This window comes from Macaca fascicularis, chromosome 7 (assembly GCF_037993035.2).
Source record: "Macaca fascicularis isolate 582-1 chromosome 7, T2T-MFA8v1.1".
NCBI classification, from domain to species: Eukaryota; Metazoa; Chordata; class Mammalia; order Primates; family Cercopithecidae; genus Macaca; species Macaca fascicularis.
In genome coordinates, this window is record NC_088381.1 from 28,358,792 (window position 1) to 28,382,717 (window position 23,926).

Here is a 23,926-nt window from a genome sequence, read left to right on the forward strand (position 1 = left end):
GCAGTTTCTCATTCTCCCGCTCAGCTTAACTTTTTTTCAGCTGTATACTCTGACCTCTGCCTAGAAGATAAAGATGGAAAGTCTGAAGACCATGTTTTCTGACATACTGGTCTCAGCAGCCTGATATGTGCTAACACAAAAGAGATAATCAAAGAACAATACTTGAAACTTGTGCAGAATCTCCTGGGCATATAGTTCTTTTTCACCTTGTAGAGGGGGCTTTATCAGATCTTTGAGTTCTGATTTTGGTAACATCGTTCCCTCTCATTGTTTTCTTAGTCTCAGCTATTCATTGAAATAATTCTACCTACTCTCCATCTCTCCAGCTAAGAAGTGTCACAGCTGTAACAGCAAAGAGGTTCTATGGTATACATGCAATATTCTATTTACCTTTGAGTCTCACATTACTATCTTTGCACTAGCTAACTACATATTCCATTTTGTAGACCTTTTTTGTTTGCTGCACTCTGTCCTTTTTTATAGCATGCATTTTAGCATCTGAAGTGGTATGCCAATAACATCCAAACCCTGCTGCAATTCAGAATTTTCTTTGAAATGTTCTACCCTAAAGAATTATCTGAAGTTTGCCTTTCAGACATTTCTATATTTTTCAGAGATCTATATACATGATTTGATATTTGAGAGCTCAAGTCTCCATTTAATTTTTTTTTAATACTTCAGTGAACACATGAAACTTGTCCTTGTTAGCATGGATTAAAATTAGAGTCAGTTGCTTGCTTTGACAGCACATACACTAAAATTGGAATGATACAGAGAAGATGAGCATGGCCCCTTGCAAGGATGACACACACATTCATGAAGCAATCCCTATTTTTATTGAGTTCTGGCAAAAAATAAATTAAAATAAACTTAGAGTCAGGCAAACTTAATTAGATAAGTATAAAAATGTTTGTGGGAACCTGATACTTTAGTCCTTCTGGTTTTATTTTCAAGCGAGCACCCAGCCTATGGCTGAACAAGATTTTATATACGTCATCTGAACGTGTGGTCTTATCTATTAAAGGCTGACAAACAGAAGCCAGCAGTCAGAGTAGCACAAGAGTGGAGTGTCTATGGCCTGGCCAGGACACCAGGTACACCTGTTGGCTTCTAGTTCCTCTGTCAAACAGCCAATTTAGGCCAAAATACATACTACAGAAGTGACAGAGCCATGATTCACTCTATTTGTCACCAACTCTGGAACCTGTGGTTTTTGTCCTCTCTAGGAGCTGGCCACAGTGCTGAGAGTCCTGAATTGGTGGCAGTGAATGCTGTCTAGTGGCTGATAGGTGAGAGTGCAGGTAGCAAGATTTGAAGTTGAAGACCTTGTTCTGCTACTAGAGAACACCCCTGAGTAGTTTGGCATCACCAGTCCAGGAAGAGGCTGGTAGTCTCAGATACATACATGTACCGTTCTTTGCTGCATAAGCTGAGTGAGTTGGCCACTTAGGCAGCCAAAGTTTATGGTAGTCAGAAGTGACCGCGCCATATTACCAGGGTCTGAGATTTTCATTACTTTGCATTTGTTGTTTTATCAGACCCTGAACTGGTTTATTTTACAGGAAGCAAGAGAAGGAAAATTCAGAAAGCAGTAGCAAATCACTTACGTATAAAAATGACAAAAATGTTTTTGGTATATTCTTTTACAGCCTAAGGAAATACATTGTAGTGTCTAATCAGGAGAGCATGCAAATAGCTACTTTTAATATGTTCTAACCCCAGCTGCCCGAATGTCACTTCAAAATTTAACACACTAATTTACTAGCTGTTTTTTTAAACCTGAGTATGTACTTTTTCAATAAACAAATGACTTGGGCTAGGCGCAGTGGCTCACACCTGTAATCCCAGCACTTTGGGATGCTGAGGCGGGCAGATACTTGAACCCAGGAGTCCGAGACCAGCCTGGGCAAAATAGTGAGACCTAATCTCTGTTTTATTAATAAAATAAATTACAAAGTTAAAAATAAAAACAAATGACTTGTAGATGATTGCTGACCATTTAGATTTCTAGTGCTGCTGCTATGTAAGCACAGCTATGAGTCATTGACCTTAGGGCATGTAGTTCTTGTTTTGAAGCCCCTCGGTTCTCAACAAGTAAATGACAGTGGTGAATGATGGGAAGTAGGTTTGGTTTTTGTTTTTGTTTTTTTAATTAATGGTCATGTGAACTGGAAATGGACGTTTCAATTTTGTAGAACTTATAACTTACGCAGAAACTTGCTTGTTATAAGCAAGTTACCATTGTAAAAACTAATAGGGATTTCTAACATAGTTTCTTTTATTTTTCTCATAGTGCGCAAGAGACGAGTTGAAGGAGATCACCAGTAAGTCTGCCAAGGTGTAATCTTTGGAAGACTTCAGAAGATCACCAAAGGTTCATGTTGGTGACACCAGATGTAAAATTTTCCTGGGTAGAAGGGAAAAGACTGGAAAAATTTTTTTAGTGATATGCATTTTTTTTTTTTATAGTTTAAGTTGTTATCAGTTTCAAATTGTAAAATCAGTAATGTGATATTTTATATTCTGAAACATTTCTACTTTCTGCTGAAATCAATTTTAATTTAGTTTAATCAAATGATTTATGATGACTCTTGAGCAAAAAAATACAATTGTAAAAAATTTCACAGGTCATTTGTGTAGAATAATTTGAACATTGTGAGGACCAATCTTTTTTAAATCAAAAGGGATATTGCTGGTATCAGAATTGTTATTGCTTCATTTAGACATAAAACACTTCAGTATTTTCTTCTCTCCATGACCTGGAGACTTTTCTAAATTTTTAAAAAATTTTTAAAATACATGAACTTTGCAAGGGTGTGATTTTTCTCTATGAAGAGAACAAAATGCCAGAATTTTAAAACAGTTGACTCAAAATCTGGTCATCTGTGTTGGAGCTAAAGCAGGTCTCCAGGGAGAGAGGCGGTCATCTGTGCATTCCAGGTTACAGCACTTGTCTGATGAGACACAGCAACACCCAGGTTTTCTTAAAACAAAGTCATCAGCTTTGCTAGGTTACATACTTTGTTTAAAAGTATAGTGAGGTCTAAGTTCATTCCAGTGTTTCATTTTAATAAAGTGAGCATTATTAAATTTTTGTGAAAGCTAATAGTAAAAAATAAAAGCTGTTTTCACCGCCCCCCCCCCCAAAAAAAAGGTATACAGCCAACTCTTAATTATTTAGGGTAAGAGAAAAAAGAAAACTGTTAAACAATGAAATCAAAGAGAATAAATATGATAGAGTTCCAGTATGAGGCACTTGCAAAACAGTTGTTTAAACTGATGGTTACTGTAAGTCAACTGGAAGCTAGCATGTATGTAAATTACTTGGTGTTACACAGTATCAAGAAGTTCCTATTTGCAGTGCAGAATTGCATACAGTATTTAATCACTGCTACAGATCTTCCAGCCAAGAAGGAAAACTGCTATTCTTCATAAATCTAATTTTTAGTATATGCTTCCTTTCATCTTATACTTTTGTCCATATTTATAAAAGTCATTTCTATAATAAAAGCAGTCTTTCTTGCTCAAAGTATTAAAGTGAACAATTGAACTAGAGTACTGTGATTGGGAGACTGATTTGAGACTGCAGAGCTGATGCTGGTGGGAAGAGGATCTGGACTTGTGTTCATGTTCTGTCTCAGGGCAGCCCCTGGAGCAGGAGATGGCAGAGGCATTTACAGCTGCAGAAAACAGGGAGGAATGGAATCTGAGGTAACCCTGGCCTCAAAATTCAGGCCTGGCTGTATCATTTACAGAGATGCTTCTGAAGGGAAAAAATCTCATTTCTGAGGGAGGCAAGGTAGCTAATCATTATTAATTTTTTTTTTAACTTTTTGGGCTGGGCACAGTGGCTCATGCCTGGAATCCCAGCACTTTGGGAAGCCAAAGTGGGTGGATCACTTAAGGTCAAGAGTTCGAGACCAGCCTGTCCTACTAAAAATCAAAAAATTAGCTGGGTGTGGTGGTGCACACCTGTAATCCCAGCTACTCGGGAGGCTGAGGCAGGAGAATCACTTGAACCTGGGAGATAGAGGTTGGAGTGAGCCGAGATCGTACCACTGCACTGTTGTCTGGGCGACAGAACAAGACTCTGTCTCAAAAAAAAAAAAAACAAAAACAAAAACACTTTTTGAAATTGAATTGCAATACGTCTGCTACTTTGGCTTGGGCTGGACAGTTTATCTAACAAGCAAGGCAGCTTCTTGTGTGCTCTGCTAATAAGCCTTCTTAATAGACTAAGCTTCCCTCATAAGAACTGTGGTATGTGTCTTCGGTTTCTTTTTTTGGTTTTGTCTTGTTTTGTTTTGTTATATCAGTTCCCAGTGTTTTATAGGGGCCAAAGATTAACTTGCACTATTCCCTGTCAGTTAAAGGCCACTGATATTTTTCTAAGTTAGCAAGGCTCACCTGCTTGCTTTGTTGCCTCCCTTCCTCCATCCCTCTCCCTTCCAACTTTCTCTGTTTCCCTATTTCTCTCCCTCCCTCTCTTCTTCACCCCTCTTCCCCTCCCCACGCCCATATGCAGCTTTTTGATTGTATTTGGTTTTGTAGAGACTGCACAGTTCCAGCAAGATTGAGAGTCAGGCATGGAGCAGGCATCTCAGGCTACCAGAAAGAATTGGTCACCTAGACTTTCAGTCAGGCATCCTCGTTTGCATTGTTCTGTAAGTCAATCAGTTGATAACTAGTACCCCCTTCATCCCTTAAGTTTTTTGGTTTTTTTTTTAATATAGGTAAGTGGGACTCTACCTATAATTTTGCCTCATACCTATGGGTAATATCTTTTTCTTTTATTGTTTATTGAAGCATGAAGTTGAGTATTTTGCTTGTACCATTTCAATTCTGCATTATAATAGTTCATTGTATAACTGAAAGAAAGGATTTCTTCATAAGTAACATTAAATATGAACATTCATCCAATTGAATATAGAAAATCTTTCCAAAAGTATAAGGGAGAAAAATCGTGTTTACTTCAATCTTTAAAAATCTGGCACCTCTTAGTAACTTTCAGTATTTCTAAATTGCTCTAAAATTTTGTAATAAATAGATTAGGGTTTTGCAGTAATCTTAATTTTTAAGCCAAAGGTTTTCTGAGACCTTAGGTTTTGTAGTCTAACCAGCTTATCTGGTTCTGTAAAAGAATATTCTTTGTGTTTTTAAATTGCTATTTTTAAAAAAGCTTTTTATTACCCATTTTATAAAATGTTATACTCATATTTGTCTGAATTTTCCCAATATTCCTACATGAAATTGTATGTATTAAAAACTCAATATTAGTGGCAAATATTAATACTATTAAAATGGATTTTGGTGCTATATTCTTATAGCTAAAGCCTAGTAGAAGTCTCAAGAATAGGTGAAATACACTTTCAAAGGTTGCTTGTCATTAAAAGACCAAATAAGCATTTTTGTATTAAATAAATTAGCAGATGGTTAGAGACTTCGAGGAGAGTTAGTTTGGTCATTTAATTGCGACTTCATGTTATTTGAATGAAATAACCCACATCCTTGCTTTGTATAAGAGATGCACTCTGGAGAAGTTACATGTAAATAGACCTTTATAAATTGTTTTCCAGTTGACCAAGTATCTGTTGTTTTCATTTAAAAAGAGGATTCCATGACATAATAAGAATTATTTTTAAAAATGTTTGGGGCCGGGCGCGGTGGCTCATGCCTGTAATCCTAGACTTTGGGAGGCCGAGGCGGGCGGATCACCTGAGGTCGGGAGTTCGAGACCAGCTTGACCAACATGGAGAAACCCTGTCTCTACTAAAAATGCAAAATTAGCCAGGCGTGGTGGCACACGCCTGTTATCTCAGCTACTCGGGAGGCTGAGGCAGGAGAATTTCTTGAACCTGGGAGGCGGAGGTTGTGGTGAGCCAAGGTCACACCATTGCACTCCAGCCTGGGCAACAGGAGTGAAACTCCATCTCAAAAAAAAAAAAAAAGTTTTGATAAAATGTTACTCATATCATGTTGTACATTATATCTAACTTTTGCTGTCTTTAAAATAAGATGACAGCCTTTATGGAGTTTTATAAAATCTTATTTAGGGTCTGTGTTCCCAGGGTTGCCTCACTTTTTCCCTATAAAACCAGGAACCGTTGTTTACCTCTCAGCAGATGCAAGGATCATGCTTTCTCTGGAGTCCTTAGTCACTTCCATTCTTTGCAAGTTTAGTACTGCCCAACTTCACTCATTCTACAGTGCTACTGCACTTCGAATGTATTGACCCATGGCACCCAAGAGAAGCAAACATATGGATGCACTAGAGACAACTCGGGTTGCTCTCTCCGTTAAGGGCCGTGAGTTCTTGGGGTCTAAGTATCTGTAAAATTACCCTTTCCTTCACTGATGATTAATGTTTCTGGATATTTCTTGCCCTAAGACTTGCTTACCAACAAAGCAAAGAAACTGTTCACTCATTATTTTTAAATTGAGAAAATAATATTCAGAGGCAAAGACTTCTATATTCTTTTTTGAGACTGAGTCTCACTCTGTTGCCCAGGCTGGAGTGCAGTGGTGCAATCTCAGCTCACTGCAACTTCCACCTCCCAGGTACAAGTGATTCTCCTGCCTCAGCCTCCCAAGTAGCTGGGATTACAGGCGTCCGTCACCACGCCTGGATAATTTTTTGTATTTTTAGTAGAGATGGGGTTTCACCATGTTGGTGGGGCTGGTCTCAAACTGACCTCAGGTTATCCGCCCACCTCAGCCTCCCAAAGTGCTGGGATTACAGGCTTGAGCCACCACACCCAGACTTACTCTTTTTTTTTTTTTTTTTTTTTTTTGAGACAGAGTCTTGCTCTGTCGCCCAGGCTGGAATGCAGCGGCCGAATCTCAGCCCACTGGAAGCTCCGCCTCCCGGGTTTATGCCATTCTCCTGCCTCAGCCTCCCGAGTAGCTGGGACTACAGGCACCCCCCCACCACGCCCGGCTATTTTTTTGTATTTTTTAGTAGAGACGGGGTTTCACCGTGTTAGCCAGGATGGTCTACGATCTCCTGACCTCGTGATCCGCCCGTCTTGGCCTCCCAAAGTGCTGGGATTACAGGCTTGAGCCACCGTGCCCGGCCTTTATGCTTGTATTTTAATTTGGTCATTCTTTCTTAGATCTACAGATTGAACATCCCTAATTGAAAACTTTTTGAGTACTAACATAGTGCTCAAAGGAAATGCTTATTGGGGCATTTAGAATTTCAGATTTTCAGATTAGGGATGCTGAACTTGTGTAATGCCCTGTATTACAAAATCCAAAATAATTTGAAATCTGAAACACTTATGGTCCCAGCATTTTGGATAAGGGATACTCAACCTGTATTGATTTTTCTCCACTATAATTCAGTTCTATAAGTTCTTCCCTGTAAAAAATGAATGAATTAGAAATTTTATAATAAAACATAATATATTTTATTAATTTTAAGCCCTGTCTTGCAGTCTGATTGTTCAGAAAGGTCAACCTAGAAAAAAGACATGGCTAAGTAAACTATTGTAAGCCATAACTAAGTATTTTGGAAAGCCTTCATTAACACATGAAGAATTTTGGCCAAGCACTGTCTTATGCCTGTAATCCTAGCACTTTGGAAAGCCGAGGCCGACGGATCACTTGAGCTCAGGAGTTTGAGACCAACCTGGGTAACATGGCAAAACCCCATCTCTACAAAAAGTACAAAAATTATCTGGGTGTGGTGGTGCATGCCTGTAGTCACATCTACTTAGAAGACTGAGGCGGCAGAAGTGCTTGAGCCTGGGAGGTGGAGGTTGCAATAAGATGAGATCATGCCGCTGCACTCCAGCCTGGGCAATGGGAGTGAAACTCTATCTCAAGGGAAAAAAAAAAAAAAAAAAAAAAGAGCTGTACTCCTAGTACTTTGGGAGACCAAGCAGGGAGGATTACTTGAGCCCAGGAGTTTGAGACCATCCTGGATAACATAGCAAGACCCCATCTTTACAAAAAATTTAAAAATTAGCCAGACACCTGTACTGCCAGCTACTTAGGAGTCTAAAGTGGGAGAACTGCTTGAGCCTGGGAGGTTGAAGCTGCAGTGAGCTTTGATCATGTGACGGCATTCCAGCCTGGGTAATAGAGTGAGACTCTGTCTCCAAAAAAAAAAAAAAACCCAGCAGTTTTTTTGTTGTTGTTTTTGTCTTTCACTTAGGACACCTGCTCTAAAGGCTAGATAAAAATAGATTGTAATGGCCGGGTGCAGTCGCTCACACCTGTAATCCCAGCACTTTGGAGGCCGAGGTGGGAGGATCACTTGAGGTCAGGAGTTCAAGACCAGCCTGGCCAACGTGGCGAAACCCCATCTCTACTAAAAATACAAAAAATTAGTTCGGCATGGTGGTGTGCATCTGTAATTCCAGCTACTAGGGAGCCTGAGGCAGAAGAATCACTTGAACCCGGGAGGTGGAGGTTGCAGTGAGCCGAGATTGCACCATTGCACTCCAGCCTGGGTGACAGAGTGAGACTCCATCTCCAAAAAATATATGTATTAAGAAACACCACCAGCAGTGTTTTGTTAATATAGCTGTAACAAGTTATTACATTTTTTTTTTTTTTTTAAGATGGAGTTTTACTCTTGTCGCCCAGGCTGGAGTGCAGTGGTGCAATCTCGAATCACTGCAACCTCCGCTTCCTTGGTTCAAGCGATTCTCCTGCCTCAGCCTCCTGGGTAGCTGGGACTACAGGCACCCACCACCATGCCCAGCTAATTTTTGTATTTTCAGTAGAGGTGGAGTTTCACCATCGTGGCCAGGCTGGTCTCGAACTCCTGACCTCTTAATCCACCCACCTCAGCCTCCCAAAGTGCTGGCATTACAGGTGTGAGCCACCGTGCCCAGCCCAAGTTATTACATTCTTAAGACAATCAGACACCTCTTAGAGTCTACATATATGAAGTTTTACTCCCTTTTCTACACTCAGTATGTCTTAATTGATGCAAAGCAATTAATTGGCCTAAAATGTTTCAAATATTATAGTCTATACATTCAGAGAGTAAGGTTTAAGAATGAATTATTGGTGCTTCTTGATGGGTGTATATAGCAGTTTTTAGAAGTTTAAATTTCACCTGTACTCAGAAAGATAAGCTTTTGATTCAGTGGTTTCAAATTTTTAGATCAATCCATTTAAGAATTGTTTTTTCAAATGTATATACACGTATAACATAAAAATTTTTGTAATTTCAAATGGTTTTTTTCAGTTTTTTGGATGAATTATTATATTTGGTTTTAGTTACATTTAAAAGCTTGAAAATTACCTTTGTAACAATCATTTGAGTATCATTCATTGTCAAATGAAATCAGGTATTTACATTTTTTTCTAATGCTAAAATATCCAACATTGTAATTGCCTTATTTTTCCATTTTTATAAGTATAAAAGCAATGAATTTTAACACTGATATTTAAGTAATACAAAATATTATCCAAATTCATAACAGCACAGTGAAGTTTCTTTTGAAGACTGTACTAGAAGCATTTAGAACTTAACCAATATATACTGGGATAAATCGTTTCAATAAAGTTTATCAAATATTCTGTAAACTTGGACTTTTTGAAAAAGCATGTAATCCCTTTCATTCCTAAGTTCTAAAATTCATTCCTTACATCCTTCTTCAAGAACAAGTTTATCAATTTCCCTGAGTTATTCAGTCCTACCTGTTATGGACTGAATATTTGTATCCACACCTGCCCCCCACCCCAAATTCACATGTTGAAGCCCTAACCCCCAATGTGATGATATTTGGAGATGGGGCCTTTGGAAGGTAATTAAGGCTAGATAGGGTCACAAGGTTGGTCCCCTTATGATGGCATTTGTGTTCTTATACAAAGAGACAGGAGACTCTTTCCATCACGTGAAGATACAGCAAAACAGCAGCTGCCTGCAAGCCAGGAAGGGAACCCTCATCAGGAACCAAACCATGATCTCGGACTTCCCAGCCTCTAGGAACGTGAGCAATAAATTTCTGTTATTTAAGCCACTCAGTCTATGAATCATGTAAAATTAGTTACAATAGTTGAACACTTTTACTCATAAAAATAGTAATTTCATAAGGTTCAACCTAATATCATCAGTACTAGGCCCTGTCTGTTCATAAAATTGAATTGAGTTGACAAATATGAAAGAGCAGGGTCGGACAAGTGCAGTGGCTCACGCCTGTAATCCCAGCACTTTGGGAGGCCGAGGCAGGCGGATCACCTGAGGTGAGGAGTTCAAGACCAGCCTGGCCAACATAGTGAAACCCCGTCTCTACTAAAAATACAAAAATTAGCCAGGCATGGTGGCACATGCCTGTAGTCCCAGCTACTCAAGAGGTTGAGGCAGGAGAATAGCTTGAACCCAGGAGGTGAAGGTTGCAGTGAGCCAAAATCGCACCACTGCACTCCAGTCTGCGTGACAGAGCAAGACTCTGTCTCAAAAAAAAAAAAAAAAAAAAAAAAAAAGGCTGGGCATAGAGGCTCACGCCTGTAATCCCAACACTTTGGGAGGCCAAGGCGGGCTGATCACCTGAGGTCAGGAGTTCAAGACCGGCCTGGCCAACATGGCAAAACCCCCTCTCTACTAAAAATACAAAAATCAGCTAGGTGCAGTGGCGAGTGCCCATAATCCCAGCTACTCAGGAGGCTTGAGACAGGAGAATCGCTTGAGCCCAGGAGACAGGTTTCAGTGAGCCGAGATCGCGCCACTGTACTCCAGCCTCAGTGACAGGGTGAGACTCCGTCTCAAAAAAAACAGGGAAACATGTAATAGGTTTGAGGAAACTTAAGGATAAAAGTTAAATAATTTAAAGTTTTCAGAGTTTTCCTAACTTAGGGGAATAAAGAAATTGACCTGGAATCTTTAATGTCATTCTCCCTTCTGAGAATGGCTGTTGAGCTTCATATTCACGTACAGGAAGCCTCGATGCATATTCCCTTTGGTGAGTCAGGGAGACTCGGGTGCTTGAGTTGTGAGCTGCTCCCCTGAGTTCAAGAGGACTTGAGTGCCAGGGACTGGTTGTGAGGCAACAGTGCCCTCACCATGTCCTCCAAAGCAGTCCAACCTGGTGCTACCACTGCTCTTATAGGTACCAAATAGTGGGAGTGGCTTGACCACTTGTGAGTCTAAAATTGCCAAACATTTTTTTCCTTCAACTGTTAAGCTTTCCTGCATGGTCTGCAAAGGTCGAGGGCTTGTAGATCCCAACCCAGTCCCCCAGCCCCTGTCCTGTTCACAGACGTAGCAGATCCTCAAGGCCAGCCCCTTAGAAAGAAACCTGATGTTAAAATTAAGTTGTGCTAGTACCCTTCATTGTTCTGAATGAGTCTCTCAATTCTTCTTTAGAAGCTAATGCTAATTGTGAATGTGTTTAATATACAAGCACAAAATTATGCTGTAAAAGTATAAAAGGGAAGGAAATAGAATTGTAAAATGGGATTTTTGGCATGGTGAATGGGCTATTTTTTTCCCCCTTGATCATTTCTATTTAACAAAACATTTTAAAATATATATCTAGTATTCTCAGAGGTAAAGAAATATAAACATTGAATTGAAGGATTTATGTGGTCAAATCGAAAGCCCCCCTAGTTCAAGAAACTGATGTCAGAGAAGGGACTGCCCAACACAACAGCATTTGTTTGTTCATTCAGTAGTTTTTAGGTTCTATTATGTTCCAGCTGTTGTAGCAATCACAAAACTAGAAATCAAATCTGGTATTTTGTTTCCCATTGCACTTTTCCCTAAACCTAATTGTGCCTGTTTATCTCAGGTAGATATTTTGGGTATCTTCATAAGGTCACTAAAGTATTAGCCCAGCATTGTGATCACTATGCATGGAAGATTCTAACCCTTGTCTCAGAAAAGCTTACTTGTTTACTTAAGTAAAAGCTTTGTACAAAAGTCTTAAGCTCTTTAAACCTCAGCTTCCACATCTATAAAAGGGGTATAATAGCACCTGCCCTAAGGATTAGAAGTGGTCAAGCCCACACAGCTCTGGTTAAGTACCAGGTATCCAGTGAGCTCTCCCTGCTGTACCTGCTCTTCCAAGAGCACAGTGCCATATGGGAAATGGAATTAATGCCATACTAAGGAGACTACAGAGCACAGAAAGGCCCCAAACTCAGCTAGGCAGTCCAGGGAGGACATCCTGGAGGAGGCCATAACTGAGCCAAACTTAACAGCAGGAATGCACTAAAACCTAAAATCCACCTACAGTAAACAGTGAACAAAATCCTCCTCTTTGGGAAAAAGTGAATTTTCTAACGTAATGGACTTGCTTTTGAAAACTTTTTATTCACAACTAGGATTATGCAAAAGCAACTCAACTTCAATTAAAACAAGTCATTTCATAATTGTTTTAAAACAAACTGTTGAATACAGTGAGTGCACATTTTAGGGCTTTATATCATCTTCTTCCTCTTCATGCTCTGCTTTCCTCTTTCCAGAAGGTGTGCCTGAATAAATATGAGAGGTAAGACATTTTAAAATAAATTGTTTTTGGAAATTTTATCTAAAATGGTTCTGACCTGACAGTGAGGGAGCCAGCCCTTCACACTAGAGCTCAGACACCGTCTAGATCAGGCAACTGAATAGGTTTCCCCTAGGCAGTGGTCAAGGCTGAAGAGACACTTTACTTTTTTTTTTCTTTTGAGACGGAGTTTTGCTCATTTCCCAGACTGGAGTGCAGTGGCGTGATCTCAGCTCACTGCAACCTCCACATCCCAGGTTTGAGCAATTCTTCTGCCTCAGCCTCCCAAATAGCTGGGATTCCAGGCATGCACCACCATGCCTGGCTAATTTTTGTATTTTTAGTAGAGATGGGTTTTCACCATGTTGGCCAGGCTGGTCTCGAACTCCTGACCTCAGGTGATCCACCCGCCTCGGCCTCCCAAAGTGCTGGGATTACAGGCGTGACCCACTACACCCGGCCTACATAGCATTTATATTGTATTATAAGTAATCTAGAGATAATTTTTTGTTTTGAGACAGGATCTTGCTCTGTTGCCTGTGCTGGAGTGCAGTGGCACGATTACGGCTCACTGCAGCCTCAACCTCCTGGGTTCAATTGATCTTCCTGCCTAAGCTTCCTGAGTAGCTGGGACTACCTGCGCTCAGCTAATTTTTTAATTTTTTTTTTTTTTGTAGAGATGGGGGTCTCATCTTGGTCTCAGGCTGGGCTCAAATGATCCACCCGCCTCAGCCTCCCAAAGTGCTGGGCTCCCAAAGCACCCAGCCTACAAATGATTTAAAGCATACAGGGGGATGTGCATAGCTTATATGCAAATGCTAAACTATCTTATATAAGCAACTTGAGCACTTGTGATTTTAGTATCCTCTGAGTCCTGGAACCAATCCACCACCATGAATACTGAGGGACAACTGTGTGTTGTGTAGAGAGAGGAAAAAATAAATGAACACACAGTGACCACTGTTGTCACTGCAGTGTTTTTCCTGTCTGTATCTCTAGAACCTAGAACAGAGCATGTGTTCAGAAAACATTCAATGAATTAATATGGCCAATGGGCAATACCATAGTGATTCTCTTATATAATTCATACTTAAGGCCAGGCACAGTGGCTCACGCCTGTAATCCCCACACTTTTGGAGGCTGAGACAGGCAGATCACTTGAGGCCCAAGAGTTCAAGACCAGCCTGGCCAACATGGCAAAATCCCATCTCTACTAAAGACACACACACACACACACACACACACACACACACTCTCTCTCTCTCTCTCTCTCTCTCTCTCTCTCTCTCTCTCTCTGTCTCTCTCTCTCTCACTCTCTCTCTCTCTCTCTCTCTCTCTCTCTCTCTAGCCGGGCATGGCGGTGCATGCCTGTAGTTTCAGTTACTCAAGTGGTTGAGGCACAAGAATTGCTTGAACCTGGGAAGTGAGCCAAGACTGTGCCACTGACTCTAGCCTGGGCAACATAGCAAGATTGTCTCAAAATAAAAAAATAAATAAAAGACTTAAAATTTATTTGTACCTGTGATCTTATAAAAGGAAAAGAAAACAAAGGAAAATATTTTTATAACAAATGAGATAACCCCTCAACTACTATTACATTGAAACAATAAGGACACCCAGTTTTAAGCCAGGCACCATAGCTCACGTCTGTAATCCCAGCACTTTGGGAGGCCAAGGTGGAAGGATTGCTAAAGGCCAGGAGTTCGAGACTAGCCTGAGCAACATATTGAGACCCCCATCTCTACAAACCATTTTAAAAATTAGCCAGGCATGGTGGTGCACGCCTTTCGTTACAGCTACTCAGAAGGCTTTGGCAGGAGGATCACTTCAACCCAGGAGATTGAGGCTATAGTGAGCCATGATCATACCACTGCATTCCAACCTGGGCAACAGAGCAAGACCCTGTCTTAAAAATAAAATAAAAGGCCGGGTGTGGTGGTATTGGTATCTCATGCCTGTAATCCCAGTACTTTGGGAGGCTGAGGTGGGAGGATCACCTGAGGTCAGGAGTTTGAGACCAGCCTGGCCAACATGGTGAAACCTCATCGCTACTAAAAAGTACCAAAATTAGCCAGCCTTAGTGGCAGGTGCCTGTAATCCCAGCTACTTGGGAGGCTGAGGCAGGAGAATCACATGAACCTGGGAGGTGGAGGTTGCAGCGAGCCGAGATTGTGCCACTGCACTCCACCCTGGGTGACAGAGTGATACTCCATCTCAAATAAATAAATTTTAAAAGATACCCAGTGTCCCACAATGAACATGGTAGACCACCCTTGCTCTACCCACATGAAGCAATTTGTAGTTCTGTAGCTGAGACTTGATATCTCAGGCCCTGCACCTTTCTTTACAGGCCTTTCCATGTTCCTAGAGTGCCTAACCTGGCCTGTGTGCTTGTAAGCTTCTGCTCATTCTTCAATACCCAGCAGAGACTTCCTTCTCCATGCAGCCTTCCAAGACCCACCCGAGCACAGGTATCAGACCTTTGGGTCACTCCTAGTCCTACTACTGCATTTATCTCACTGGATTTCAGTCAAGTGTGTAGACAGCTAATTTGTGCATGCCTGGTCTGTGAGCTCTGTTCCCAGCAGTTGGCTCCTGAGCACAGGGTAAACTCTGAGAATTGACTACATTTGGTCTTACTTCATCATTACTGAGTTTCTTTGCTCTCACTAATCTTTGAGTCTTATCTTCTGACCCCTGGTCACTGTCTGAGGAATAGATGCTGGCTTGTTCCTCTGAAAGCAAAGGAATTTAAGACATGGGATTCACCTTCAAAGATGGTTTATTCCTCAGTGTTTCTTCTGCCAAATATTGTTACTTCCCACTGTACATTTTTCCTGAAGGGTCAACTTTTTTTAAAAGTTTCAGTGGGAAGGTAAATAGAACTTTCAGACATGCTGAAATGACTAGATTTGAGAGGTTTTGTTCTCAGGTTATTTGATCACTTTTAAATACATACACATCAGTTTTAAGAACTGTGAAGCTTAAATATTGGGTCTTTAATTATACAAGCAGAGGAACTGCCTTATATACATTTCCTTCCACAAGGACATAAATTGTTTAATTGATTTTATTTGGAGGATGCCATGTTTTCTTTTCTTTTTCTTTCTTTTTTTTTTTTTTTTTTTTTTGAGACAGAGTTTGCTCTTGTTACCCAGGTTGGAGTGCAGTGGTGCAATCTTGGCCCACTGCAACCTCCATCTCCCAGGTACAAGCGATTCTCCTGTCTCACCCTCCCGAGTAGCTGGGATTACAGGCATCCGCCACCACGCCTGGCTAATTTTTCTATTTTTAGTAGAGATGGGGTTTCACCACGTTGGCCAGTCTGGTCTTCAGCTCCTGACCTCAGGTCATCTGCCTGCCTCAGCCTCCCAAAGTGCTGGGATTACAGGCGTGAGCCACTGCGCCCAGCCAGATGCCATATTTTCACAGCTAATCTTTTCTGTGGGAGAGAAAACAAAAAGGCCTTCGTACTTTTGTCCTCAATAAATAGTAGGACAAGGAGTAACAGCTCACCAGAGCAAAAGCAGGCACTGCCACCCTGAAATGATGAAATGTGACCTCCATAACCTGACTCACCTTGGAATTCACCTTGATAATAGTTTTTAATAGCAGCCAGGCTGAAGGTGTCCTTGCCTTCCTCCTCCACACCGTCACTGCCAGGGTCCTGGTAGGAGACACTTGGCTCCTGCTGGTAGCGCTTCTCCCGCAGATGGATTGCCTGAGACTCCTGGTGAGTGGAAGCCCTCAAGCGTTCCTCTTTCTGTAAAGAAGCAAATAACCTCTTCAGCCTAAAATCAAAACTTGTGCCCTCTTGCATCTACTTTTACCATAAAGAACACATAATGCCTAGTCCAGGGTAACAGCTGTTCCATGTGTCTTTGGGGTACCATATTCCCTATCACACCTCTGTTACTCCACGTGGATCCTTTGGTTTGCAGGTGTGAAGGCAATGCAAGGGTGAAGAGGCAGAAGGGGCCAGGTGCAGTGGCTCACGTCTGTAATCCCAGCAATCTGGTAGGCCAAGGCGGGCAGATCACTTGAGGTCAGGAGTTCGAGACCAGCCTGGGAAACATGGCAAAACCCCATCTCCACCAAAAAATGCAAAAATTAGATGGGGGTGGTGACACACGCCTGTAGCTGTAGTCCTCAGCTACTCAGGCGGCTGAGGAAGGAGAATCACTTGAACTTGGGAGGCAGAGGTTTCTGTGAGCCAGGATCATGCCACTGTAGTCCAGCCTGGCCGACAGAGCGAGACGCCGTCTCAAAAAAAAGAGGCAGAAGGGTGCCCTGACACTAACCGGCTTGATTGGCATTGGCACAGGCCTATCCTCCGGAGCCGTGCTGCTGTTCTGTTGGCACAGGCCTGTCCTCCGGAGCCGTGCTGCTGTTCTGTGCTGCCACTCGGCCCAGAGAGAAGCAACCCACCCGAACTGACCACCTGGAGCAGGAGAGGCTGTTTCTGTTCATCCCTGAGCCACAACGACCTGACCTGCCCAGGCTCCACCAAACTCCCATGGCTCCCAGATACTCTTGTCCTGACTCCTCAACCCAGAGCTCCCCATAGCTCCAGTGACAGAATGGAGAGGCCTTACGAGGGGACAGTTCTTGAGCCACAAGGTAGACTCCATTTTTTAAAATCTGCCTGGCATTTCACACATTGGGGTTCACAATGTATGTTTCTGAAAGGTTACATTTTTTTAATCATCAGTTTTCTAGATTTCAGAGTCCTTTGTTTGGTAGTCTCACCAGCAGCCACTGACATTACTGTGGTTAACTACACACTTAGAAGGTGAAGCTGGTTCCCTGATGACTGCAAGAAATAAAACAGCAGTGGCAATAAGAAATGGTGAATTAATGTTCTGGAAAACATAGGTCTTACTACTCCAAATGTCCCACGATAAAGCTTACCGAACATACCTTCATCACTTCTGTGTGTTGGCCTTCAGGATCACGACCCGCCATTGGTAAGATTCTAATTTTCTGTGTCTTTGAACTTCTATTAGCAAGTGGCAGGGTCATCTTTCTGTATGTGGCACTGTCTCTAGAGTGAGGTCTGCCAGGAAGTGGACAAAAATGTCTCACTGGTCACTATGAACATTTGGAGGCAATCATACCGATAGCAAAAACACCTGGGGACGAGGACCTCGCACTCAGCAGACAGAGGAGGCAGGATCACAGTTCTTCCTTCTCCAGCCTCCTGAGAAACTCCTCCCTCTGCCCCACCTCCTGGGGAAAGCTGACTGGGCTAAAGTGGGAGTGCAGCAGAAGTGAGGAGAGGCAGGTGGCAAGGTCAAAGTATTTTACAAAGAATATCCCCGATTGCAGTCAGAGAGAGGAGAAGAGACGGAATATGAAATCTCAGTTCCCAGAGGGAGGTGCAGATGCCAGAAGGGACATTTAGAGAACTAACAATGAGTCTCTCCATCTGGAAGAAATTGGAAGTCAAAGCAAGGAGGCAGGTCACAGTAGCAGCAGGGGCCTTATAACAGCCCAGGGGGATAATACAGCTAGACCAGGAGTCCTGGGTGGAAAGAAATGTCTTCCTGACTACAGGAAGGCAGCTTTTAATTATGTATATCAGAGGGGAGGAGAATGATCCTTAGGGGAGAGTCTCTGGAAGAGACAGCATGGCTACAGAGAGATGGGACGTCCAGAATGAGATGATGCCAGGCAGTCAAATATCCCAGTGTGGAGCACGGGGGACAGTGAAAAAAAGCAAGCTCAGAATCACGCGTCTTTTAGGATGCTATTCTAGGAGAGATGATTAAGAGACTGGATTGAGCACCACTCAGCACTTGTGCCAGGTCTCTGTGTGATGTTCTATGTGTTATTTGACTTCATTGATACAACATCCCTGTGCGGTAGATGTTGTTATTGCCATTTTATAGATAAGGAAGCTGGAAACTAGTGAGATTGCAACCCTTCCTCAAGATTACATAACCTCAGAGCTGTCCCTATTTATAGTCTTTAAAAAGACCAACGGATATACTGAATATGTTTTACATACTATGACATCCATTCATTTAAGTATACAATTAAACAGTTTTACAATCATGACCCCTGTCTGATTTTAGAAAACTTCCATGTCCCCCAAAAGAGCGCTTGTCTTTTAAAAAAGTACTCCACCTCTGGAGGAAAGCCTACTCCTAATCAACAGTACTGTGTCCTTCAGAGGGAAGGCATGGAGAAGGGGCCACAACAGTAAGCTTAGCTGGCCACAGCATATGACTGCTTAGGCACAGGCTGCAGCAGCCTCAGGCAAGGGTCTGTTGCCGGCACACACCAACACCATTCTGATGATGGCCTAGCTTCCCAGGTCAATTTCACTCCAGGGAAAGGACCTGCTGAGCAGCAGAGCTGCAAGGACAAATCCTCCAGGCTTCTTACCAAGTGTACTGATCATTGTGGATTAACATACCTACATTCTGGGTTATAATCACTCTCCTGGGAATTCTGATAGGATGAACTGGCTCCCTGAGCAGTTCAGCTTGGAGTCAACTTAAAAGGTGTATGAGAACTAGACCGTGGTCCAGGGTTGGGTTGTACTATCTCTACTTTGTTACTCCTTAACTGCAGGTAATCATGTGTCGGTGTGAATAGTTACCTAAAGGTAAGTTTGGATTTAAAGATGGCTTGTCCCTGCAGACCAGTGTCTTCTCTTATAAACAGGTGGATGTAATTGCCCAGCAGCGGGGCTTTGTACACATCAAACACTTCATTGCCTAAATGCAGGGACATGCTGGAAATGAGAAACAGTTCAAATATTAGGGTGGATATTTAATGAGTCCTACGGCTTCCATTCTGCCATGTGAGCTTTGCTTAAAATAGTGTGGAACTGCTAGATCCTGTCCTCATACTGAATTCATAGGAAAAGCAGAAAAGATGCTGTAAATAACCTGTCTCCTTCCAAAGTAAAAAGTGGTAAAAATCTATCCTCTTAATTGTTTTGTAATTTTACAAATCTCTACCACTTCATTAGCAAAGCAGAAACAAGTTTTCAAAAGTATCAATTTGTCATGTCTGATATCTCACCAATGGGAGCTACCTTTAGTCTTTCACTTCAGTAAGGTAGATACAATGGCTTTTGTCACATCTTCAGTTCATTTCCGAAGTCTCCACCAGCACAGCTATAAGACCTCTACCCTATTTACTTCTCTCAAGTTTCCTAGGTAATTTCAGAGACCTAAATTTTTGTAAATCCTTTAGTGAAAATGACCCCAGGCCAGGCGCAGTGGCTCATGCCTGTAATCCCAGCACTCTGGGAGGCCAAGGCAGGCGGATCACCTGAGGTCAGGAGTTCGAGACCAGCGTAGCCAACACAGTGAAACCCCGTCTCTACTAAAAATACAAAAATTAGCCGGGCGTGGTGGCACATGCCTGTAATCCCAGCTATTCAGGAGGCCAAGGCAGAATAATTACTTGAGCCCAGGAGACGGAGGCTGCAGTGAGCCAAGATCACGCCACTGCACTCCAGCACTCCAGCCTGACAGAGCGAGAGTCTGTCTCAAAACAAAAAAGAAAAGAAAATGACCCCAAAAGAAGTTTCTACAAAGAAAACCTCACTCATCCCAGGCCTCCCTCTTGGCATGTCAGTATTTTTCAGGCATTTTATGCTCACCTTCTATCTGACCACTTGACCATCCGAGCATTGCTTTCTTTAATTTTATTTCCTTCTTCATCCCGGCGTATCCTCCATCTTATAGTATTTTCTACCTGGTTAAAAACCCAAAGGCATTGGTTAGTTAAACCAGTTTAACTAAATGTTCTTCTTTCTTCAGGTGATTTATAATCATGTGTAAAGACTTGATAGGTAATGATAGAGTGAGCTTACAAAAACTAACTGATTCAGCACAACTGAAACCTACCTGCTACATATACCTAGAGATGTTGGTTAAACTAGCCAGACATTTTCTTCAAATCTTTTCTGAGCTCCAGTTCATATCAGTGGAAGCAGGAGCTAAGTAGCATGCAGGCCAGAGGTGTTATCAAACAAGACACATGAAGAACTCCAAAGGAGACAGCATGAGGCTTTGGGTCCACATGAGGTAGAGAGTTAAAATGAGACCTCTGCCTATGACAGGGCCACTTGAAGATGAACCCAATGAAAGACGGGCGAAAAACTGCCCCATTCCCTGTCTTATTCCCATAGTGAGACAGGGAAGCTCTGGGCATGAAATTACAATTTTTAAAAAAGAATAACGAATTAAAAAATTAAAACATGAGATCAGTGCTTTGCCCTGTTTTTGAGTCTAAATTTATTCTACCCATATGGTGGAAAGTAACAACAACAACAACAATTTCCCCTGCCCAGTGCTACCACTGGGGCCCCAGTAGAAACTCATAGGCAATCCTGTCGCCAGGTGTGGTGGTGTGCACCTGTACCCAGCTACTCGGGAGGCTGAGGTGGGAAGATCGCTTGAGCCCAGGAGTTTGAGACCATTCTGGGAAAAACAGCAAGGCCCATCTCAAAAAAATAAAAAAACCCACACAAAGTTTTAAGTTAAAAAAAAATTGTTTTAAAGGAAACCCCCTTAAGGAAGAACAACATGCCTATGAAAGTAGTTGGTAGTGCTTTGCTGTCCCCGGCCTTCAAGAGAGGAACCACCTAATGACAAGTTCTCTTTTGTGCATAGTTTGAATATCCATGAAGAGTTGAGACATTTCTATTGTGGGAAATCACCAGGATCTACCCACTGTAAAATCTGGAGTCAATTCCATATGCCTTATTATTATTTTATCCTGAAGGAAGTAGCTAACAATTTTCAAAAATGTTTATCTTTACTTATGTCAAAAAAAGCATAACTGCAACCAAAAGAAGAAAGTGACAATTCTACAGGGATAAAAAAGGACACATACCTCCTCCCATAAAAATATTCTGAAAAGGTGTTTTAATTCCTAGGTCTAAAGAGCTATTGAACAAGAAACATAAGAGGATTTCCCAAGCTCAAGTCTCACGTTGTCATCCCTGCTTTACTTTATAAAAGGAAAAACTTAAAAGGAATAAAGTGTGGGATGGTACCTTTAATTTTAACCTGATTCTATCTTCCTCGTCAAGCACTTTCTCATCTTCAAATTCATCTTCATAAAACTGAGGATCAAAAGGCCTACAAATTGTGTTTTTAACATCATGTTAGCCATATTTAGTAAGGAATATGATTAATATTATATTTAATCATCCCTACAAGGTGTCCCCATGTGTTTCCAAAAATCACAGTAGACAAATAACTTCATGTAAACCTTCAAAGAAGTATGCAAAGTACCATGCTTTCTTGAAATTTGTTTCTAAAACATATTGCCTGAAATAAAATTCAAATGCAACTAACAGTTCAAAATGTTATTTGATGAAATATGTCTTCCAAAGTATAGGTAACACATGGTCTTCCCATATTTTTTAAAGAAAATGTGTTAAGCACAAGAGCTTGCATGCATGTACCTTAGTGAATCATACCCACTGACACTATTTTGTAGTACAAAATAATTGTCTTTTCTAGATTCACAATGGCTTTTGCATTGAACATTTGTGATTTTTTTTTTTTTTTTTTTTAGGCAGAGTCTCACTCACTCTGTTACCCAGGCTGGAGTGCAGTGGCACAATCTCGGCTTACTGCAACCTCCATCTCCTGGATTTGAGAGATTCTCACGCCTCAGCCTCCCAAGTAGCTGGGATTACAGGCGTGTGCCACCACGCCCGGCTAATTTTTGTATTTTTAGTAGAGGCGGGGTTTCACCATTTTGCCCAGGCTAGTCTCAAACTTCTGACGTCAAGTGATCTGCACGCCTCGGCCTCCCAAAGTGGTGGGATTACAGGCATGAGCCGCCATACCCGGCCACAACATTTGTGATTTCTCTAGCAGACTTTGTCACTCTTATTTTCTGATTTGTCAGCTTTATACTAGGGAGAAACACCTTCATCCATTGTGATCTGTTTATGTAAAAGAAAGTGCCAAAATGCTAGAAAAATTATTAGCATTAAAATTCTCTCTCAATAGTGATTCATTTTTCTACCACAGCACAACCCAGATTTATTTTTTCAAAGTTATATGAGAAATCTCCCATCTTTGTGATTAGTAAACTCATGATAAATAAAAAAATATTTATTCTACACATATTTTTAATATCTTGAAAATTTTAATCAGTCCTCTTACTTGGGTTCTATACTGAGAAACTTGGGTAATTTAACAAAATACAATTCATTTCCTAAATCGGAGTTGATACTGGGAATTTCTTCTTCTATTATGGTTTCAGAAATTGGCTCTTCCTCCTGCTGGTCCTGAGGCACTCCATGTTCATCCTAAGAAAGGAATCAGAATGTGAGAACTTGAAGACATTAGAAATGTGCTAGCTTTACTCGTCCTGCACTAGGCAGATGCAGGTTTGACAGGAAGTAATGTTTTGTTTGTTTGTTTGTTTGTTTTTTATAGAGTCTTCACTCTGTCACCTAGGCTGGAGTGCAGTGGCGTGATCTCGGCTCACTGCAACCTCTACCTCCCTGGTTCAAACGATTCTCCCGCCTCAGCCTCCTGAGTAGCTGGAATTACAGGCCTGCACCACCATGCCTGGCTAATTTTTGTGTTTTTAGTAGAGACGGGGTTTCACCATGTTGGTCAGACTGGTCTCAAACTCCTGACCTCAGGCGATCTGCCCACCTTGGCCTCCCAAAGTGCTGGGATTATAGGCGTGAGCTAGCGCGCCTGGCTGCGAAGTAAATTTACACTCCACTTTAGGGACAAAACAGTCAGCAATTCTTCCAAGCTTCTCCCTAAAACCTCACCTCATGCCTACAAAAAGCAAAACAGGCTGGGCGTGGTGGCTCATGCCTGTAATCTTTGAAACTTCGTCTCAAAAAAAAAAAAAAGCAAGACAAAACAAAACAGAAAAAAAACATGGGAAAACAGGATCCGTTAGCCAACATTAGTAGAAAAAAGTATCTATTTTATTGACGTATTTTGCATAACATATTCAGCAATAGAAGTATGAAATTATTCACCCCATCAATACTAGACAACTATTAAAATCAGAGAATGTCAGCATCGCTCATGCTTCTTGTCATAGGCTTGAATAAGAAAAACCTTTAAATCAAAGGTTTTTATGTTATATATTATATTTTTATATTGTTTTATATTAGTCTAGCCCCTAAAGTTTGGCATCAGCTTTATTCTGAGTAGTTCCTTCTGTGCCTTCTTATATCCAGAAATTCCCAATATAGCTAAGAAAGTCACCTATTCATCAGATGTTTGGCTATCCACATCCTCTCTCAACATGAGACAGACCCATCAGCCTCTGAAGCTTTCTTTTTTTAGCTTTGAATAATGGGATTGGTTGATATTGGTGATTGTACTTACAACCAGCTGTCGTGGAGTAGGTGGTTGATTGCCTTCATCACTCTCAGAAGAAATGTCGTCTATATCTCCAAACAGATCCATGGTCCCACTAGGATCTTTGGTGTTGGGGGAAAATGCACAGTATTAATTTTTCCA

At 41.5% G+C, this 23,926-nt stretch overlaps 2 protein-coding genes and 1 non-coding gene across 9 annotated transcripts in view; 2 read left to right on the plus strand and 1 right to left on the minus strand.

Moving 5' to 3' along the window:
* Positions 1 to 5,580, plus strand: part of TMOD3 (tropomodulin 3) — a 79,877-nt gene extending 74,297 nt beyond the window's left edge. For both annotated transcript variants that reach the window (XM_015452833.3, XM_005559574.4), the window contains one exon: positions 2,294 to 5,580. In XM_015452833.3, coding sequence (XP_015308319.1) covers positions 2,294 to 2,328 — 35 coding nt within the window. In that variant the 3' untranslated portion in view covers positions 2,329 to 5,580. The remainder of the gene's footprint in view (positions 1 to 2,293) is intronic.
* The window catches only part of LOC102124488 (RNA polymerase-associated protein LEO1-like), a 30,479-nt gene that overhangs the window by 2,808 nt on the left and 3,745 nt on the right, over positions 1 to 23,926 (minus strand). The window contains exons 2-9 of one of the 6 annotated variants that reach the window (XM_073995811.1): positions 23,792 to 23,886; positions 22,595 to 22,740; positions 21,469 to 21,553; positions 20,068 to 20,162; positions 19,054 to 19,188; positions 17,367 to 17,502; positions 16,026 to 16,209; positions 12,252 to 12,432 (exon numbers count right to left, since the gene is read on the minus strand). In XM_073995811.1, the coding sequence (XP_073851912.1) occupies positions 12,371 to 12,432; positions 16,026 to 16,209; positions 17,367 to 17,502; positions 19,054 to 19,188; positions 20,068 to 20,162; positions 21,469 to 21,553; positions 22,595 to 22,740; positions 23,792 to 23,872 (924 nt within the window). In that variant the 5' untranslated portion in view covers positions 23,873 to 23,886 and the 3' untranslated portion in view covers positions 12,252 to 12,370. Of the gene's footprint in view, positions 1 to 12,251; positions 12,433 to 16,025; positions 16,210 to 17,357; positions 17,503 to 19,053; positions 19,189 to 20,067; positions 20,163 to 21,468; positions 21,554 to 22,594; positions 22,741 to 23,791; positions 23,887 to 23,926 lie in introns of those variants that run through there. The other 5 variants (XM_045395465.2, XM_015452834.4, XM_073995813.1 and 2 more) reach the window with 5 other exon arrangements.
* Positions 735 to 836, plus strand: LOC123574746 (U6 spliceosomal RNA). Its single transcript, XR_006699950.1, has one exon. It is a non-coding gene; the product is annotated as a U6 spliceosomal RNA (small nuclear RNA).